Raw genomic sequence first — 17110 nt, 5'->3', positions numbered from 1 at the left:
TCCACTTTGACATGCTATCCACCCAAAATGAGGACAGTAGCCAATAGTTAACCATATGAAGAACAACACTGAATACAGAAGAAATTTCAGCATTTGCTGATTTGGGGCATTTTATTGGCAGGACATTTATTACATCACAACAATTAGATCTAATGGTGCAGACCAACAGTTAGACTAAGCGGGGCACCATCAGTTCTCTCTAAATGATGTTTCTCTTGGAATTTTCTCCTTTCAAATTTCAGATTGTTCAATTTTTGTAAAAGATAAAAAAAACAGAAGACTTTTTTCCACTATAGACATCCTAGTGATCACTCCATAAATAATACTCTAAAAGAATGTACATACTGGACTTTTTAAGTTGTTTTCTTGATAACTTATTAAAATGGATAATAATTCATCAATTTATGGAGTTGTTTTGTTTTGCAAGAATCAGAAAAATGTTTTTGATAAGGATATAGAGATACTGAATACTCTTCCTGCATTTTCAGTCGTGTGTGTTTGCCTGCTCCCTCGGGCACTGGTGACTGCTCTGGTTTGTCAAACAGATTGCAAACTCTGTATCAACACCACTAGATATAAGCCATTTTAGATTAACACTTTATGAGGCATTTTCAGTCTGAACTTCTCACACAAGTAAACCAAGCAATTACACATTTGTAGTTGTGGAAATTCGAAAAGCAAGCCAGCATCCTACTCCTGCCCTTTCTGCCACTGTCACTGGTATCTCCTCTGTTGCTTCAAGACTGTCATCCCTATGGGCTTTTCTGGCCACCAAAGGACAGCATGACATCCAGAATGCATTCTCGCCTTTGCCTGAGAGCCAGCAACCACAAGCTTGTGCTCTGTCCCACACTGGGAGCATCCAGGTGGAATTTAAAATAGAATGGATGGGGACCCAGTTATGTAAAAAGTCACCTCTGGTCTTCTGTTCTGTCATGGGAGTTAAGACCAGCTGGGGTGCTTCTGGTATCAGTTTCCAGTACATAAGTCTCTGTGATCTGCAGCAGAAATTCTTACAACAGGGCCTTTAGAAGTCTTGTCCTCTGATGGACTGCCAGAGGCAGAGTCCAAGGCATATCTGTGCAGGCAGACTTTTTGCTGAGTTTCCCAGGGACTGAGAGAAAACTACCAGAAAGAACAGGCTTCTCTGGGTTCTACAGCTAACAATCTACAAATGCCCTGAGCAGGAAATATGATTTGTGGCCAGGCAGCTACTTACCTGGTTCACTTAGCCCAGCCAATCAGAGGTGACCATCGTCATAGATTCAATCCCTCAAGAGAGCTCCTTTGAATGAAATGCGTATGCTTGAAATCTGGCTCTCCCCCTCCTAAATACACTTTTCTAGAATATAATGTGAAACACCTTACTTTTGCCAGAAAAACAAGTTCAAATACATGTTCTCTTTGTGGAATCAAGAAGCTATAGATGCTTCAGTAAGCTATAAAAATGTGAAGTCACATGGTGATCTTTTAACAGAACTAATCAAGGTAGCTGGATTCATTATGAGATGCCATAATATCAGCTCTCATTTGTGAACAATCAATGTATGATCTCTGTAGCATTTTATAGGCATGGACACCTAAAGCTTAGAAAGCTTGCACAGCACAGTAAACACTGGGTCATATTCTATTAGCCAATTAATATTTTGTCCTCTTTCCAAATTACAAAATCAAAAATAATAAATAGAAAATGAGTCTCACACTTGCTGTGAAAGAAGTTAACAGTTTGAAGTGTGTGGTTGTGTATATGTTTGGATATCACCCATTTTTAACTTCATTTCTTAACTCTAAATAAGGAGCAGCACCTAGACTAGTGCAGTAGAGATGAACCACTTTATATTAAGGGAGATCAATTAGATTATGAAAGAGCTCCTCACTGTCATATTCCAGGATAAATAAAATATCTATAACATAGCAATTTCTTTTGTCCTCTAAGTAAAATTTCATATGACCTGACAATATTATATTTTAAAGTCCAACCACTTAAAAAATTTCTGCAACTAAAATAATTCATTTTAATGGAAATCCAGAAGGAAGAGTAGAATTGAAGACAAGATGAGGGGCATAAAACTCTATCCTGTGCCACCCTGGGAACTGTCAATCAATGCCTAGGGTTTCCTCTTCCTGGGAATGCAAATCGACTAGCAAATGCAGTCCTCTCCACCCCTGCCCCCACCCACACACACTCAATCAGTTCTCTCCCTCCAACTCTATGGGAACTCCAGTAAGAGATTCAGATCTGAAAGGAAGCTTTTGAAATTTGAGAAAACTAAGGCTCAAAGTTGAAATTAATAGCCACCCAAGTCAGCCCAATGCTCTTCCCACTGATCCTCCCAGCCCACAGAAACCAGACAGCAAGACTGGGGAAATGGAAGGACATGCATGCAGATCACCCTGGGCCTCAGGGAGACCTCCTCAGGAGACCCACCCAGGCTGTGAACTCCACTACCATTTAACTCAGTGTTATCCCCCACTTTATAACTCATAATAGAGGCTTGATATATTTTTTCAATGAAAAATATATAGATTTGGTTTAGCATCAGGGAACAGAACTCTGATGGAGATATCTGTGAACTGTGATAAAGAACCATGGAATGCAAAAGTGAAATTTAGATGCTGAGGTCCATTGATCAGGAATTTGATTACAAAAAAAGAAAGGATTTGAATTAGGTTATGAAGCAGTATGTTATGGTATAAAGAATAAGTCCTCTAAAATAAGGTTTTTTGACTCTATTGCTTATTAGCTGAGTGACCTTGAGCAAGTTTCTTAATCTCTCCACATTTATTTCTCTATGTATAACATGAGTATCAATTGTATGGGCTGAAATGTTGCAGAGAGAGAGAGAGAAGAGAGAGAAGGGAGGGACAGAGATAGAAAGTAAGAAAGAAAACACGGGGCACATAGGGGGTTCTCGGTGCACTAGAGTTCACACACAAATTGGGCACTCAAATGACTGTGTTCATTTAATGAAATGCCTAGTTCAGCTGGATCAGCTCTTGGAAATGTCTCCTTTGCTTTACAGGTATGGGCAGAATGACCCCAGAGGCCTTATATTATACAAAAGAGATACAGCACCACTCAGGCCCTAAAATTGTAGCTTGTATTTGGAAATGGTTGACCTAGTGTTCTTAAACTATAAGAACAGAATACTCCAGTTCTCCTCTAAATGCTTTATCTGAATGCCTGCCTCGACAGTGCTGGATCCCTAGAGTCATAGTGAAGGCAATATTCAATCAACCACCCCACTCCCAAACTAGATTAACTAATCCTCCTATGCGGTTCATGGCACACTATACTTTCCCCATTTATCACACTGTATTGTACTTGCTTATTCACTTTCTGTCTTGCCAATCAGGCTGTGAACTTTAGCTTAGTTTTACCTCCCACTTTTTAACTCATAATAGAGGTTCAATATATTTTTTCAGTTAAAGAACTCAACAACTTCCTTAAAACATCTACCACTAAAATCAGTGTAAAGTATTAATGTCCTCCACTCTCCCAGCTTTGAGATTGCTTTCTCCTCCCTCCTCCAGTCCCCTGAAAAAGCAGTCACTTCTCTAGTTTCATCATTTAGCCACTTAGATATCTGCTCAGAATGTTCCTCATTATGTTAATTCACTCAATAAATTGTGTTCCATCCAAACCAGAATCTCATGTACTGGGACCAGTGGCAGGGGTACAGCAATGAACACTCCAGGACTCCTCCTGGAGTGGCACAAAGAATCAAGTGAGCTTGGAGGAAGCCTCTGAGCTTCAGAGAGGCCACTAGCCATTCTCCGACATATTTCTGGATCAGTAATTACACCCTATCATCAACTTGACTCTCTAAAAATTACAATGTGGCTTACTAGTACATGGTGTTCACTCAATAACTACTTGTTGAATAAAGGAGTGAATGGGATAGGATGAGAATCTCAGTGAGCTTTTATTGCTCTGGGCTAATATAGGAGATATGCAACAAATCAAATACTTGAGAATAAAGCAAATAATAAGATCTTTTATTTGAGTAAGTCTGGGTTTTGGCATCCACTAAGCTGATCTGTGAACATGAGAATCTACAAATATTTCTTAGGTCCTCTGAGGAGCAGGTGATGCCTCTCGGAATCATTTCCTGTCACCAACTAGGTGAGCCAGGGCTTTCTGACACCACAGCTAAGTCAGTCCCACTTGCCTTCAGAGTTCTCCCTGAGGTTGAAGAATACCAGTCAACTAACCTTCCTAAACTGCCAGGCACCATAACATTCTGCTTCCCAATTCTCTTTGGCTCTAACAAGTACCTGGCTGGATTCCATACTCTTCTTTACGGAGGAGCTCATATTATTTTGTTTTAGGCTCCTCTCCATGGCTGGTTTGTGTACTCCAGGGAAAGAATCTTGTCTTTATAATTTCCCACAGTACTGGCCACACAGTAGGTGTTTAATAAGTATGTTTTAAAAATCTGTCTGCAGTTGTAGCCTCTGCCAAAGTCTCCATGCGAGACCGAACGTAGACTGGAAAGAAGGGTAAGGATACAGCCCCCTGTATTCTAGAACTCTCCAAACAGCTCTCACTCACATGCTTTTTCTGGGCTCCATCTTTTGACAGTGCTTTCAAGGACGAGGAATGTGACACAAACTGGTAAAAGGAAATCACACAACACGATGTAAATATGGCAGGTTAGGTGCTAGGCTGGAACCTTCCTTTCACTAAAAATGAATGCTTACACAGATGACGATGCCTCCAGCCTGACAGCGTTTCACCGGGCCTCTCAATCTTCCTGACACATTGAGACCTCAAGCAGGGTGTTGAAAGGTCAACTTGTTTGGTACCAACTATGACTCAAAAAGATTATTCTCCTGTGAGGTGAAGGAGAGGAAAGAAACGGGGACAGTGAGATTTTCCAGCCACTCCACCCAGAGGGTAATTAATCCAAATGCAACTCGGGTGGGTGGAACTCAAACATCTTCCATGCCCATTCGGTCCTCGCTTCCACCCAGGGTTACTAGAACAGAAGCGCCCTTATCAGTCTTAGGGTTGAGTCCCTTACTCTCCTGTAGAGACCCGCTCTGGAAACAGTGACCAGAGGAAAGGTCATGGACACATCGGGGTCTGGAGGGGCTGGACTGGAGTTGCGGACCTAGTGCCTCCGGTGGAGACGGCTCTCAGCCAATGAGATCCTGAGATCTGGGGATGATGAGTGCGGGGCAGAGGCTTGGCCAATCAGGCTCCAGGCGCGGCCAGGGGGGGGAGGAGATGGGAGGAGAGGCCCGGGGCGATGGAGACACAGCTACATCAACAGAAGTTTCTCACCTTGGAGTGCGAGGGACTCTCCCGCATCTCCTGCACATCTTCTCCAGCTGGTCGCAGGAGAAGAGTCTCAAGCTATTTCCTCCACCTCCTCACACTGCTCCCTGCAAGCGATGGGAGGCTGCTGAGAGCCCCTACCACTACTGGCCTTCTTTTTATGTTGTCTGCAGTGAGGAAGAGGACGAAGGACATCTTAGTGCTGGGGAATTGACCTCTGGTCTGGCGGGCCTCTGGGCTGGGAGAACAGAAGAAGAGTGGCTGGGGCTGGGGGAATCCATGCGGGGGCCATGGACAGAGCGGCGCTCCTGGGACTGTCCCGCTTGTGCGCGCTTTGGGCAGCCCTGCTCGCGCTGTTCCCTGGCGGAGCCCAAGGAAACTGGATGTGAGTATGGGGGCAGCGGGACGCACGGGGTAAAGGACAAGTCAGGTACCCAGCCTCAGGGAACTTTAAGCTAAGGAGGGAGGGGGTAGAGGCGGAGACCCCAGGGCTGATGACCTAATTTTGGGGAAAACATTTGGGATTGGGGAGGGCAGCAAGAGAGCGACGTACGATAGGGGCGGCCGTGTCTTACAGGTGGTTGGGCATCGCCTCCTTTGGGGTTCCGGAGAAACTGGGCTGCACCAACTTGCCGCTGAACAGCCGCCAGAAGGAGCTGTGCAAGAGGAAACCGTACCTGCTGCCCAGCATCCGAGAGGGCGCCCGGCTGGGCATTCAGGAGTGCAGGAGCCAGTTCAGACACGAGAGATGGAACTGCCAGGTGGCCACTGCCGCCGCCGCCGCCCCGCCGGGCACCAGCCCCCTCTTTGGCTACGAGCTAAGCAGTGGTGAGTTCCGGGACCCACGGGGCTGGCGCGGGACGGAGGACGACAACTTCTCCAATTCCTGTATATAAAATAGTGCTTGCGTAGTCCTGTCGCTCTCTAAATTCCAAAAGAGGTCATTTCGTGGATGAGAATTGGGAGCTACCGAAGCCAGAGCCCGGGTGCAGGTGCGGTCCTGAAGAGGGTGACTCCCCAGGTCCGGAGCCAGCGCTTGGAGACGTAGCTCTTCCTCCTTCCCGCTGTGCCCGGTTGAGTTGGGGAAAAACTTTGATACTCCACCCCGCCGACCCTTCGGACCCGTAGGGCCCCCCTCCTTGGGTCACCAGCTGGAGAAACATGTTGTCGGCAGCAGGGAATGCTGCTGCTCCATCTGCTTTGATTTAAGCGGCTCCGCTGCTCACCAAGCCCCGGACAAGTGGCTAAACGCAGCGAAGACCCACGTTTATTGGCTCCTCCGAGCACCAGGTACTCGGAATAATGGTGATTTTTAAAAGGGATTGTCCTGTGCAAATCAACGTGAGGCTCAGCCGGGCACCACCGCTTTGGCTGACCCTCAGTTCTCCTCTCTCCCCTCCTCTGCGCGCAGCGGAGGGCGGGAAGCTGCAGTAAAACAAAGTTCCACGTCCACGTGCCTGGTGACTCGGTAAGGTTAAAGGAACGGAGACCCAGGGTTGTTCCAGGAATATTAGCAGATTCACAGAACTTTAGGACGCGGGCGCTGGAAGATTCGTTGCTTTTCACATTCATTTCCGTTCTCCCTCCACCTTTGACCCTTCCCCACCGGGTCTCTACACACACAGCCGCCAAAGCATCGCCTTGGCCCTGCTGGGTTTTGGCCGGCACACCCTTCCTAAGGAGCCCTGATCCCCTACAGGGCGAGGGGTGGGGTGGGGGTGGGGGGGTCGGGAAAGATGTGTTCTTCACAGTTGCTGAAATGCAAAGGCATCAGCTGTTGAAAAGGTTTATTGGACAACGGGCGTGAAATTGTTTCTACTCCAATCTAAACATCTCGAAAGAGAAAAAAGTCGCCTGCGGAGTCTCTTCTAGTCCATTTTATTTATGCTTTAATGAGCCTTTAATTTTCCAAGATTTTAGCTCAAACGCTATTGCAGGTGTGCTAAATACACATTCAATAACATTCCATAACATTTTTTGGTGTCATTTCAATTGTCTTTCATTTTAGTTATCTTTAAGAATGTAAGAGGATTAGCCAGTACTATATAAAATATATCATGGTTTCATGTTATTCAATAATGTCAAGACTGTTTTTCACGATGTCCTAGAAAAGAGCAGCCTTACATGTGAAACTAAATTATAATTTATCAACTGATCGCTTTATTGTTGGTTTAATTTTAATTTGCTTTCTGATATATGTTATTTATGTGAACAAAAATTGCACCCAATTTTTCAGATTGTGTTTTGGGAAAACACATTTTAAATTTAAAAACAAGTGTAATCTGGACTCTTTGGGAGCATTGTAAACCGTTTCCTGTATCCACTCAAAAGGTTTTTTTAATTTGACATATATTTATTGAGCTTTGATTGTCTATTAGGCACTGAACTAGGTATTGACATACATTTCATATTTTAGATATTTTTAGGTATGAGAACAATGATATCCAATATATGACAATCCCCTCAAGTAGGATACTCAAAATTAATGCTGCTTTTTAAAAAGACTAGAACAATAGGAAATCATGCTTTCTAAATATGTATTCATTAAAGCATCCATTGTAAGCAATTGAAAAATTGCTTCCCTGGCAAGAGGATGAGTAGGAGGCTCCATTATAAACATAGAGAGTGATATGACTCTTTCATTTAGTGATTTATGTCTTATTCTAGGCACCAAGGAAACAGCATTCATTTATGCTGTGATGGCCGCGGGCCTGGTGCATTCTGTGACCAGGTCGTGCAGTGCAGGCAACATGACAGAGTGCTCCTGTGACACCACCTTGCAGAACGGCGGCTCAGCGAGTGAAGGCTGGCACTGGGGGGGCTGCTCCGACGATGTCCAGTATGGCATGTGGTTCAGCCGAAAGTTCCTAGATTCCCCCAACAGAAACACCACGGGAAAAGAAAGCAAAGTACTGTTAGCAATGAATCTTCATAACAATGAAGCTGGAAGGCAGGTACGTATTAGAAAATGGGATAAAATCCAGTGCTTTTAGGTCAATAACACTAGGGTTACACTTGTGCATGAATCTGTTCAAGTAGTTTTAAAAAATACCTGCAGAAATATATGTGCATGTGTATGTATACATATTATTATACATGCGTGTGTCATATGTGTAACTGCATTTATATATTTTTTTCTTTCATGCGGCTGTACTGGCCACACTGACTTAGTTTAAGTTCTCCATCTAACATGAGTTCAATCTTGTTACAGAATGTGTTTGTGACTGTACACTTCGTATACCTAAAACATGAATTATGAAATGATAGCTGTACACATGCCTGTTGGGTTATTTGGTTCCACCCTCTTGGCTGATTAGTGGCATATCCTAAATAAGATCTACAGTATCTGCCTTCCTAGTGGGACTGGATCAAACTTCACTTCCTCAAATTTGAACTTTATTATTTTATATGTATTTCTTAGTGGGCAATGTCTCCTAGACTTGTTGTCAGTTTTGCCTTTACTTTCTCTAGCAAACATTCTTGAATACATTCAGAATAGACGATATTTAACTAATTTTTTTTGTAAAACAAAGTCTTTTAAGGGAAATAGATATTTTATTATAAAGCTATGTAGATTCATTGTAAAATTGATATAGATAAATGAAAAGAAGTTATAAGTGTATTAAATATATGCATATTTAAAAATACAGATAAAGATTCAGCAAGAGCAAATTTGAAGTAGCATCATCTAATTAACCTCTTTTATGAATCCTGGCTTTTTTATACTAAATTTTCTTAAAACTGAAAATTTTTTAACTTAATTTAACTTTTATATATTTATCTTAATGAATATTGACACAATAGCATTTGACTTCTGCACTGCAGTTAAATTACTTGGTAATTCACAGTGACTTTCTTAAAACAGCCCAAACTTTTTTATGAATATATATTTTCTATCTTATAATCTTTTCTGGACAGGAATATCAGCACATATTGTATATCACTGTGCATGCCCAGTAACCTGTGGAAGTCCCAAAGTGGTCATTGCAATCTGTCACATCCTCCTGAAATAAAACAAGTTTCAATATCTCCCAGGAATAGTTAAAGTATACGTTGCATTTGTTTTACATTTTTGGGAAAATGAATAAATGGAACCTAATCAGAATAGTTTTAAGTTTAAGCCGGTTTTTTTTTTTATTTAACCATTTTGGTTTAAAATACAAAAACAGAAATCTCAAGAAATACCTCACTATAACACATGAAATTCAAATTTGACTTTTCAATTCAATTTGAATATTCAGTTAAAAGGTGCAAAATAGAAAATTAGTAAATAGCTATGTGAGCTTTTTATATTTTTGTTTAAATTTTTTAAATTTATCTTTAAAATTTCATTCATTTTTTTAGAGAAAGACAGGAAGGGTAGGTGAGGGGTGGGGAGAGAGACACATTGATTTATTGTTCCACATATTCACGCATTCATTGGTCACTTCTTGTATGTGCTCTGACCAGGGATAGAACTTGCAAACTTGGTGTATTGGAACAATGCTTTAACCCACTGAGCTAGCTGGACAGGGCTTGTTTAGAAATTTTAAAAGTTAATTTACATCACTAAAGTAACTTGCCTAACACTATAATTATGCACATGTATCTTCTCCTTAAAGTTTTACATTAAAAAATTAAATAAACTAGTTTTTCCTTTAATTTAAATATTATTTAATAAAGGATTTTAATTGTTTCTAATATATAAATATAAAAGGATGAATTATAATTAACATATGTTCTTTAAAACTCCAGAGTTAAAGCTCCAAGAAAAAAGCACCAAGATGAGTGAAAATAATATATTTTTAAAATAAGAAAACAATTAAATGAATATTTATTATTAATTTAAACCTTATATCTTTTTAAAGCGTTATTTAAAGATTTTGTGAGAAATTTTTAAAATTTTAACCAGGAAACAAAACTCAAAAACTCATATTATGATTCTCCTGAATGTAATCAACTCCAAACTTATGAAATGTCCTAAAGTCTTCTAAAATATATTTTATTAATAATAGTAGGCAGCTATTTAGCTTTATTCTTGTTTGAATTTTTTAATTAAATAACAGTATTAGTCTTTGTAACTATTAACTTAGATCTTAAACTATTATTTATATTCTAATTTTATTAAAAACATATAACTATTCAGCATCAATATTAACCCATTGTTGGCAAAACACCATATTATTATATTCTCTGGTCTTTGCTATTATTCTAATTATGCAGAAAAAATTAGCCTATACATTTATACACATTTTATGTAAAATTTAAATTTTTCTACTAAGATTTTAGATTCTCTAAAAGATTTTCTACTAAATCTTTTTTCTCACATTAGTCTAGATGGTAACTTAAAATATTAAAAAATATTACCTAGGTATTTTGATGTGTTTTATGGTTCTTTTCTCACTAAGTATTGCAATTCAAAGCACTTTTGTATTTTTCTTTCTTTTGGTGGTCAAAAATATAAAAACCACCACCACCACAACAACAAACTAACCAAGTTTCCAGCTTATTATCTAACATGGAAGAATAATCAACTCCAATTCTGATACTGGCAAATAGAATTTTAATTTAATGGGCATATTCTGAGCAAAGTTCAAGGTCTGCATTCAATTGAGTTGATTTTCCTAGTCTCAAAATCCCAAACTCCAAATGTCGAAAAGCGTTCAGAGAAATGTGGGTACTGGCGCTTAGTAGTGCTGTGAGCAGGATAGATGATTTTCTAACCGCTGACCTTAAATTCCCACTTGGTTTCTGACACCATTCCTAAAGTTATGACTCCAAGAATAATGTTGCTGAATGGTGATTGGCTAACAGAATGATGTGATGTCTTCCAGGGGCAGAACTTCTGGGAATAATGTGACTTGGAATATTTATGGGTATTTCTTTTGGTGTGCTTAAAATATTTCCATTCTTCCCATGTCCACCTCATAAACTTTTAAGTTTCCCTACCCCATAATTTGTTTTATGATGACTAACTCAGAAAAGTGGGAAGGGCCCAACCCCAAATTTTCATTGACCTGTTTCAAGAATATTTATAAGTATTTGAACAACACATAAGTGTTTTGCTTTTCAGCAGATTCAAATATATTTTTGGACTAAAAGGCACAAAATAGGTCAGAGGAATAGAAATTCCACATATATCATCCAATCTTATGTCACAGTTTTTGTAAAAACTTAAACAAATCATCTGCTGGTTGACAAAATGAAATGCTCATCACAAAATGTTTCACGACAGTGTTTTGGTCATTTCTGTAAAGTGTGGGTTGAATGACACACTGGAAAACAGTCCCTGCCTGCTGCGTTACCTGAGTCAAAGTTGTGGTACCGTCACTCTTTAGCCCACTTCTCAAACACTTTCTATTTTTATCTTTAAGTATTATGATTTGCCTTTCATATTTCACTTGATTAGAAATGCATCAAACCAAAACTTAACACAAAGGAGCCCAGTAGATTAAATGTTCCCCTCCTAATTGCTCTCCCATAGTTTGAAAATATTCCACCAAAATGGGCACATCTGTTTGCAATAGTTAACAAAACATTCCTCTGTTAATATCGTTATAAACCTTAACAACTCAACTAAAGTAGAGAAAGGAATTTTCTCATAACCACATACAACTCATTTGGTTGCTATTCTCTTACTTTTCCCATTCCCCCAAAATGGCTGTACTATCACTGTGGTTGAGAACAGCTATTTAGCATTAATTAAGAATCCTAGCTGAAAATCTCCAGGATATACTTTTTTTGAAGTGTTATGCAATTTTATTAAATATAATAGCATTTTTCTCTTCTACTAAAATTATCCAGCTTCATATAAAGATTTTATGTCATGTAACACCAACTTTCCTTATGTATGACAAATGTCTTAGCCACACTGTTTATTTTTCTGTAAAACTGGAATACTAAGTACATGTTTATAACTACTTACATTTCTTCCTATAAAACTAAATTAAGTAAAATATTTATGAAAATGTACTCTGAGAGCACTAAGCTCCATAGTATGTGTGTGTGTATCTGCCTTGAACTCTGCATTTCATCAAATTCTTGTAGAAGTCATTACATTGCTTTATTTTAATCCCTGTCTGTCCAAGTTTCTTCCTTGGACATATCATTTAAATTGCATGTCAAGTTATTCTTCTCCTTGGAGTTGATTTGTCTTTCTATCCAAGAATATGTGCATGTAAGATAAAAAACACTCTTTCTTTTTTAATACTTACTGATAGGAACAAAAGAGGAATAGAATTAAAAAGTTCTTTAAATACAAGTTCTTTAAAATGTTAACCCTGAAAAGTTGTAGTTAACTCCAGGTATTTAACAGGGCTAGCTTTCTAAGGCAGGAAAATCCCTTCAAAGTTTTGACAAATTCAGCATATTATATCATTGAATTTGAAAGTCAGTCTTTCTTTATATTTCAAACCTATAAAGCAGTGTGTCGCTCTTATGGACTCCCACTGTCGATCAAGTTCTTCCAATACCATTGGCCTGACAGCAGTGACTATTGTTTAAAGAAGGTGTTTCTTATTGCTTCTTCTCAATTCGGATTACCAACAGAGGATGAGTTAAAACCATCTCAGAGACTGGGACTAATTATTCAATAAGTTTTTGGTGAGCACCTACTCTGTCCACTATGCTTTACAAGTTGGCAACACCATACATGACATTCGAACTGGTTTGTAAAAAAAAAAAAAAAAGCCAACTCTTCAGTCGTGATCCCGAGCTAAGGGCAGCGTTAAATCACTAGGTGATGACTATAAGGAACGTTGATCAGATTTAAACACATAAATATACATCCTTAGTTTGGGGGTTTTCTTTGGGCAATTTGTTTTGTTATTACCTAGCATTGATTGGGCGCTTTTTTTCTCCTATGTTTCAGGCACTTAAAATCTGCACAGAAGTAGGCAGACTGCATTAATTTTAACATGTCTGTGCCTAGAGACATTTTAAAGAATCGAAGGCTTTGTGAATATCAAATGCCCTATATTTAACCAAATAAGCCTGAGTGCCATACTTTATAAATTGCTTTCATATCATTGAAAGGTACTGTTTTGCCTGAGTTAATAAAAAGTACACATATCTATTAACTTCTCAGGTTTGTGAATTCAAAAAGCGCATACGCATATGTGCTGCAGTCTATAAAGAGTGGGGTTTAAATACTATTCTGTTTATTATTTTAAACACCAGTAAGAAGTATCAAATATTGCCTAAATCAATACCATATGCTCTCATTCAAGTTGCAAATATTATAAACTGTTTGAAATATTCTGTCTAATTAGATGTTCGGAGACTTTGGCTAATTTGTTAGGAAATGTAACATCCCACAAACATGTCAATGTCAGGTTTGGTACAAAATAAATAGCGAAGTCTAAAGCCCTGTCATGTTATAGTTTTGATAAGAACTGTAAGTGGAATTTAAGCTGTGAGTTTTTTCCTTTATTTGGCGAGATTACACACACAATTTCCTAGTTATTGAACGGGGAGATCAATTTTTCACTTTACCCAGCATGTTGACAGACGTCAACTCTGCAGCTAGCCCTGACGATTTATTAATCTGCTCTGCCATCCTCTGGAGGTTGCAGGAAGCTATGCTGACTAGCTTGGTATGCAAGAGATTTAGAGCCCTAAAACTTCTTAAATCTCTTTATTGTTTTTGCACTGTTTTGCCTGTTTGAAATTTATCTCCATTTTTACTGTACCTTCTTCAGAGAAAGGGGGCATTCATTTAGACCTTCATGTGTGCCAGGCAGTGGGGCTCTTATAGATATTTGTAATCTCATTTAATTTCTCAGTCTACATAAACTAAACTCAGCACACAGAAATAAAAAAAATACATAGATATTAGCCCCTTTCTATTTTAGAATGGTGTTACTAATCCATTCAGAACAGGACACATGTTTTGAATTAATTTTCCAGAGGAGGGGAAGGATTTTGCAGAAAATCACACTCTTCAGCCCCTTTTTCTTTTCATCCAACTTAAAGTTGATGAGTCAGGGTTTCTCATGGGATCTGCGACCAGGGGATAGCATCTCCCCCAATCTCCATGAATGTAACTGCCAGCTACAGTGGTCAGACCTGCGATTTCTCAGTTCAGTCAGTAGGTCTCATCCCTTGGTGAGCATCAGAATCATCTGAGCAGCTTTGTAGAAATACTATTACCGACCCCCACATCGACCAATTAAATCAGAATCTCAGCGGCTTGAGCATTGTAAGGTTCCTCTAATGTTTCCATGCACTATGTGAGTTGAGGATGACTCCTCTATCAGTGCTTCTCAATTTCTAATGTGCATATCTGAGTCCCTGAGGATCTGATTAAAATGCAGATTCTGATTCTGAAAGTGCACATTTTCACAAGTGATGCTGGCATTGCTGGTCCCTGAACCACATTCTGAGCAGCCGGGTGCGAAATGGCATCAGGAAATGGAGACATGAGTGAACATCCCCCCACACCAAAAATTAAATGAGAGATTAGAAATAAAATAGTTTTCCTTTGTTATCTCGGATAATATCTAATAACAATATCAGCCTGGTCTACTACCTTAAATTCAACATGGAAGGTTTTGCTCTACAGGGTCAGGAGAAGGACAAAATATTTGAACCCTAAGCAATCTGAAAGACCCTTTATGCTCAAAATCATCATTTTTATATAAGAGGGAAAAGACCTAGGAAGTTAAGTAATCAGGTTAGTTTGCGTCTGTTGTTGAGTGAAAGCACTTCACAAGTGATATTTAACTAGTTCTTGTTGGTTTTAGGCTGTGGCCAAGCTGATGTCAGTGGACTGCCGCTGTCACGGGGTTTCCGGCTCCTGTGCCGTAAAAACATGCTGGAAAACCATGTCTTCTTTTGAAAAGATTGGACATTTGTTGAAAGATAAATATGAAAACAGCATTCAAGTCTCAGACAAAATAAAGAGGAAAATGCGCAGAAGAGACAAAGACCAGAGGAAAGTGCCGATCCACAAGGATGACCTGCTCTACGTTAACAAGTCTCCCAATTACTGTGTAGAGGATAAGAAATTAGGGATCCCGGGGACACAGGGCAGAGAATGCAACCGCACGTCGGAGGGTGCGGATGGCTGCAACCTCCTCTGCTGCGGCCGCGGCTACAACACCCACGTGGTCAGACACGTGGAGAGGTGTGAGTGTAAGTTTATTTGGTGCTGCTACGTTCGCTGCAGGAGGTGTGAGAGCATGACTGATGTCCACACTTGCAAGTAACCACTCCATCTAGCCTCTGAAAACACTCCTCAGTGACAACAGCAGAGTGCCATCGTGCAGGGCTGGTGAAGCCCCCTGGCCTCCGAATCCCCAAATCTTTGACCCCTCTCAGAGTTCCCTTTACCTGGTCGATGTCCAGTCCATCACACACTGAGTATATGCATTTGGAGGGATTCTGCAAGGGTTAGGTTCATATTTTGGTGATCTGGAAAATATATATTGACATACAAGGAATTTGGCTCCTAAGCAACAAAGAATCAGAAAGAACCTTCATGTAGAAAGACCTGGTGCATCCTCAAGATAAGATCCTTGACTATGGAACTTAGTTACGGAACTCAGTAGTGGTGGGTGAATATCAGTTACTTTTAAAAGACACCTCTTATAGCAGCAAGGAGCAGTACACATGAATCTCATTTATTCTCTCAGTACTCTAGATGAAGAAATTATATTAAGTATTTGTGCATAGAAACAGACGTTGAAAAGTTAACAGAAATGGTGGGTGCTTACTTACCCTTTCATGCATTTCAAAAGGAAGGCAATTAAAATGAATTTTCACAAGTGATATAATATTCCTAAAAAGTGTTTGTTAGAGGTAATTAGTGACAAAAGGTAAGAATCAAGATGTAAAAAAAAATAAAATGTATAATTTGGATTTTAAGTGGCTTCTAAGTAGGACCGTTCCTAGAAAAATCTCAAGAAGGTATACCTACGATAGTAACCTTTGATCTTTGCCTTCATATTTTAATTGTAGACCAGTTTCCACTATTAAAAAACCCAACTCTGAATTACTGTTAGAGGAAGGGCTCCTGAAAGCAAGTGGGAAAATCAGAGGTAAAGGACTCGCATCCAGTATAAGGAAAAGCACCCATTAAAAGTGTAAAAACAGTATTTTGTATAGTATTTCACTTTAAAAAGTTTTATATTTTGTAAATACACTATTTAAGTTATGATATATATTAAACCTTAAGACATTTATTGCCAAAACCAAAAAGCTAAGGCAATAAAATTATCTCAGAAATAATATTAGCTTCTGTTTCTTTTCATACTATCAACTTACTTTTTTTATATATTGAAAAAGAAGTTATTGAGTAGTTATATGGATGTGTATTTTTTGCCAAAATGAGTTTTATAAGTATTATAGATTAAAATATGCTGCAAAATATTGAGGATTGTGTTATTTCAGCAGTCAGATTAGTTGAACTCTGTTTTTAATTAGTTAATGCTTAACTTGTAAAATTATTATAGTAAGTTATAGAAAAAGTATAAAAGTCTTAACTGGAAAAAAAGAATCTAAATCAGAATAATGATCAATTTGTGGATTTGCTTTCCTGGATATTTATTGTGTTGTATATAATGCTGCTTTTCCATGCAAACGTTGAATGGCGTTCCTTGTCTTGGTGTTCACACGTGTATATTCATCATATTTTACAAGGTTCCTAGTATAAACTACAGGGCTATATTTAAGGTTGTATTTTCATGTAAATGCTTAGTTTTTATGAATTGTTAAATATTTCAGAATTATATAGAAAAATAGATTTCTAAATTCAGAATGGACAAAGAATATTCTTTTTTAAAAAAATAATAAGCTAAAGAAATGTTTTCCTGTCCCCCAGGTCTCATTCTATTTCCTTTCAATCCC

The 17110-nt window shown here is 39.0% G+C and overlaps 1 protein-coding gene across 1 annotated transcript; it reads left to right on the top strand.

Annotated features, from left to right (window-relative positions):
• The first annotated feature begins 5246 nt into the window (after nucleotides 1-5246).
• On the top strand, nucleotides 5247-17095 carry WNT16 (Wnt family member 16). Its single transcript, XM_045847170.1, has 4 exons — nucleotides 5247-5669; nucleotides 5862-6112; nucleotides 7952-8238; nucleotides 15007-17095. Exons 1-4 carry the CDS (start codon nucleotides 5575-5577, stop codon nucleotides 15469-15471), a joined length of 1098 nt encoding a protein of 365 aa, XP_045703126.1. The 5' UTR covers nucleotides 5247-5574; the 3' UTR covers nucleotides 15472-17095.
• The last annotated feature ends 15 nt before the right edge of the window (nucleotides 17096-17110 follow it).

This window comes from Phyllostomus hastatus, unplaced genomic scaffold, assembly GCF_019186645.2.
Source record: "Phyllostomus hastatus isolate PE091 unplaced genomic scaffold, TTU_PhHast_1.1 phas_contig_118, whole genome shotgun sequence".
NCBI classification, from domain to species: Eukaryota; Metazoa; Chordata; class Mammalia; order Chiroptera; family Phyllostomidae; genus Phyllostomus; species Phyllostomus hastatus.
Note: the sequence above shows the minus strand (reverse complement) of the source record. Positions and strands in the feature narration are given on the sequence as shown.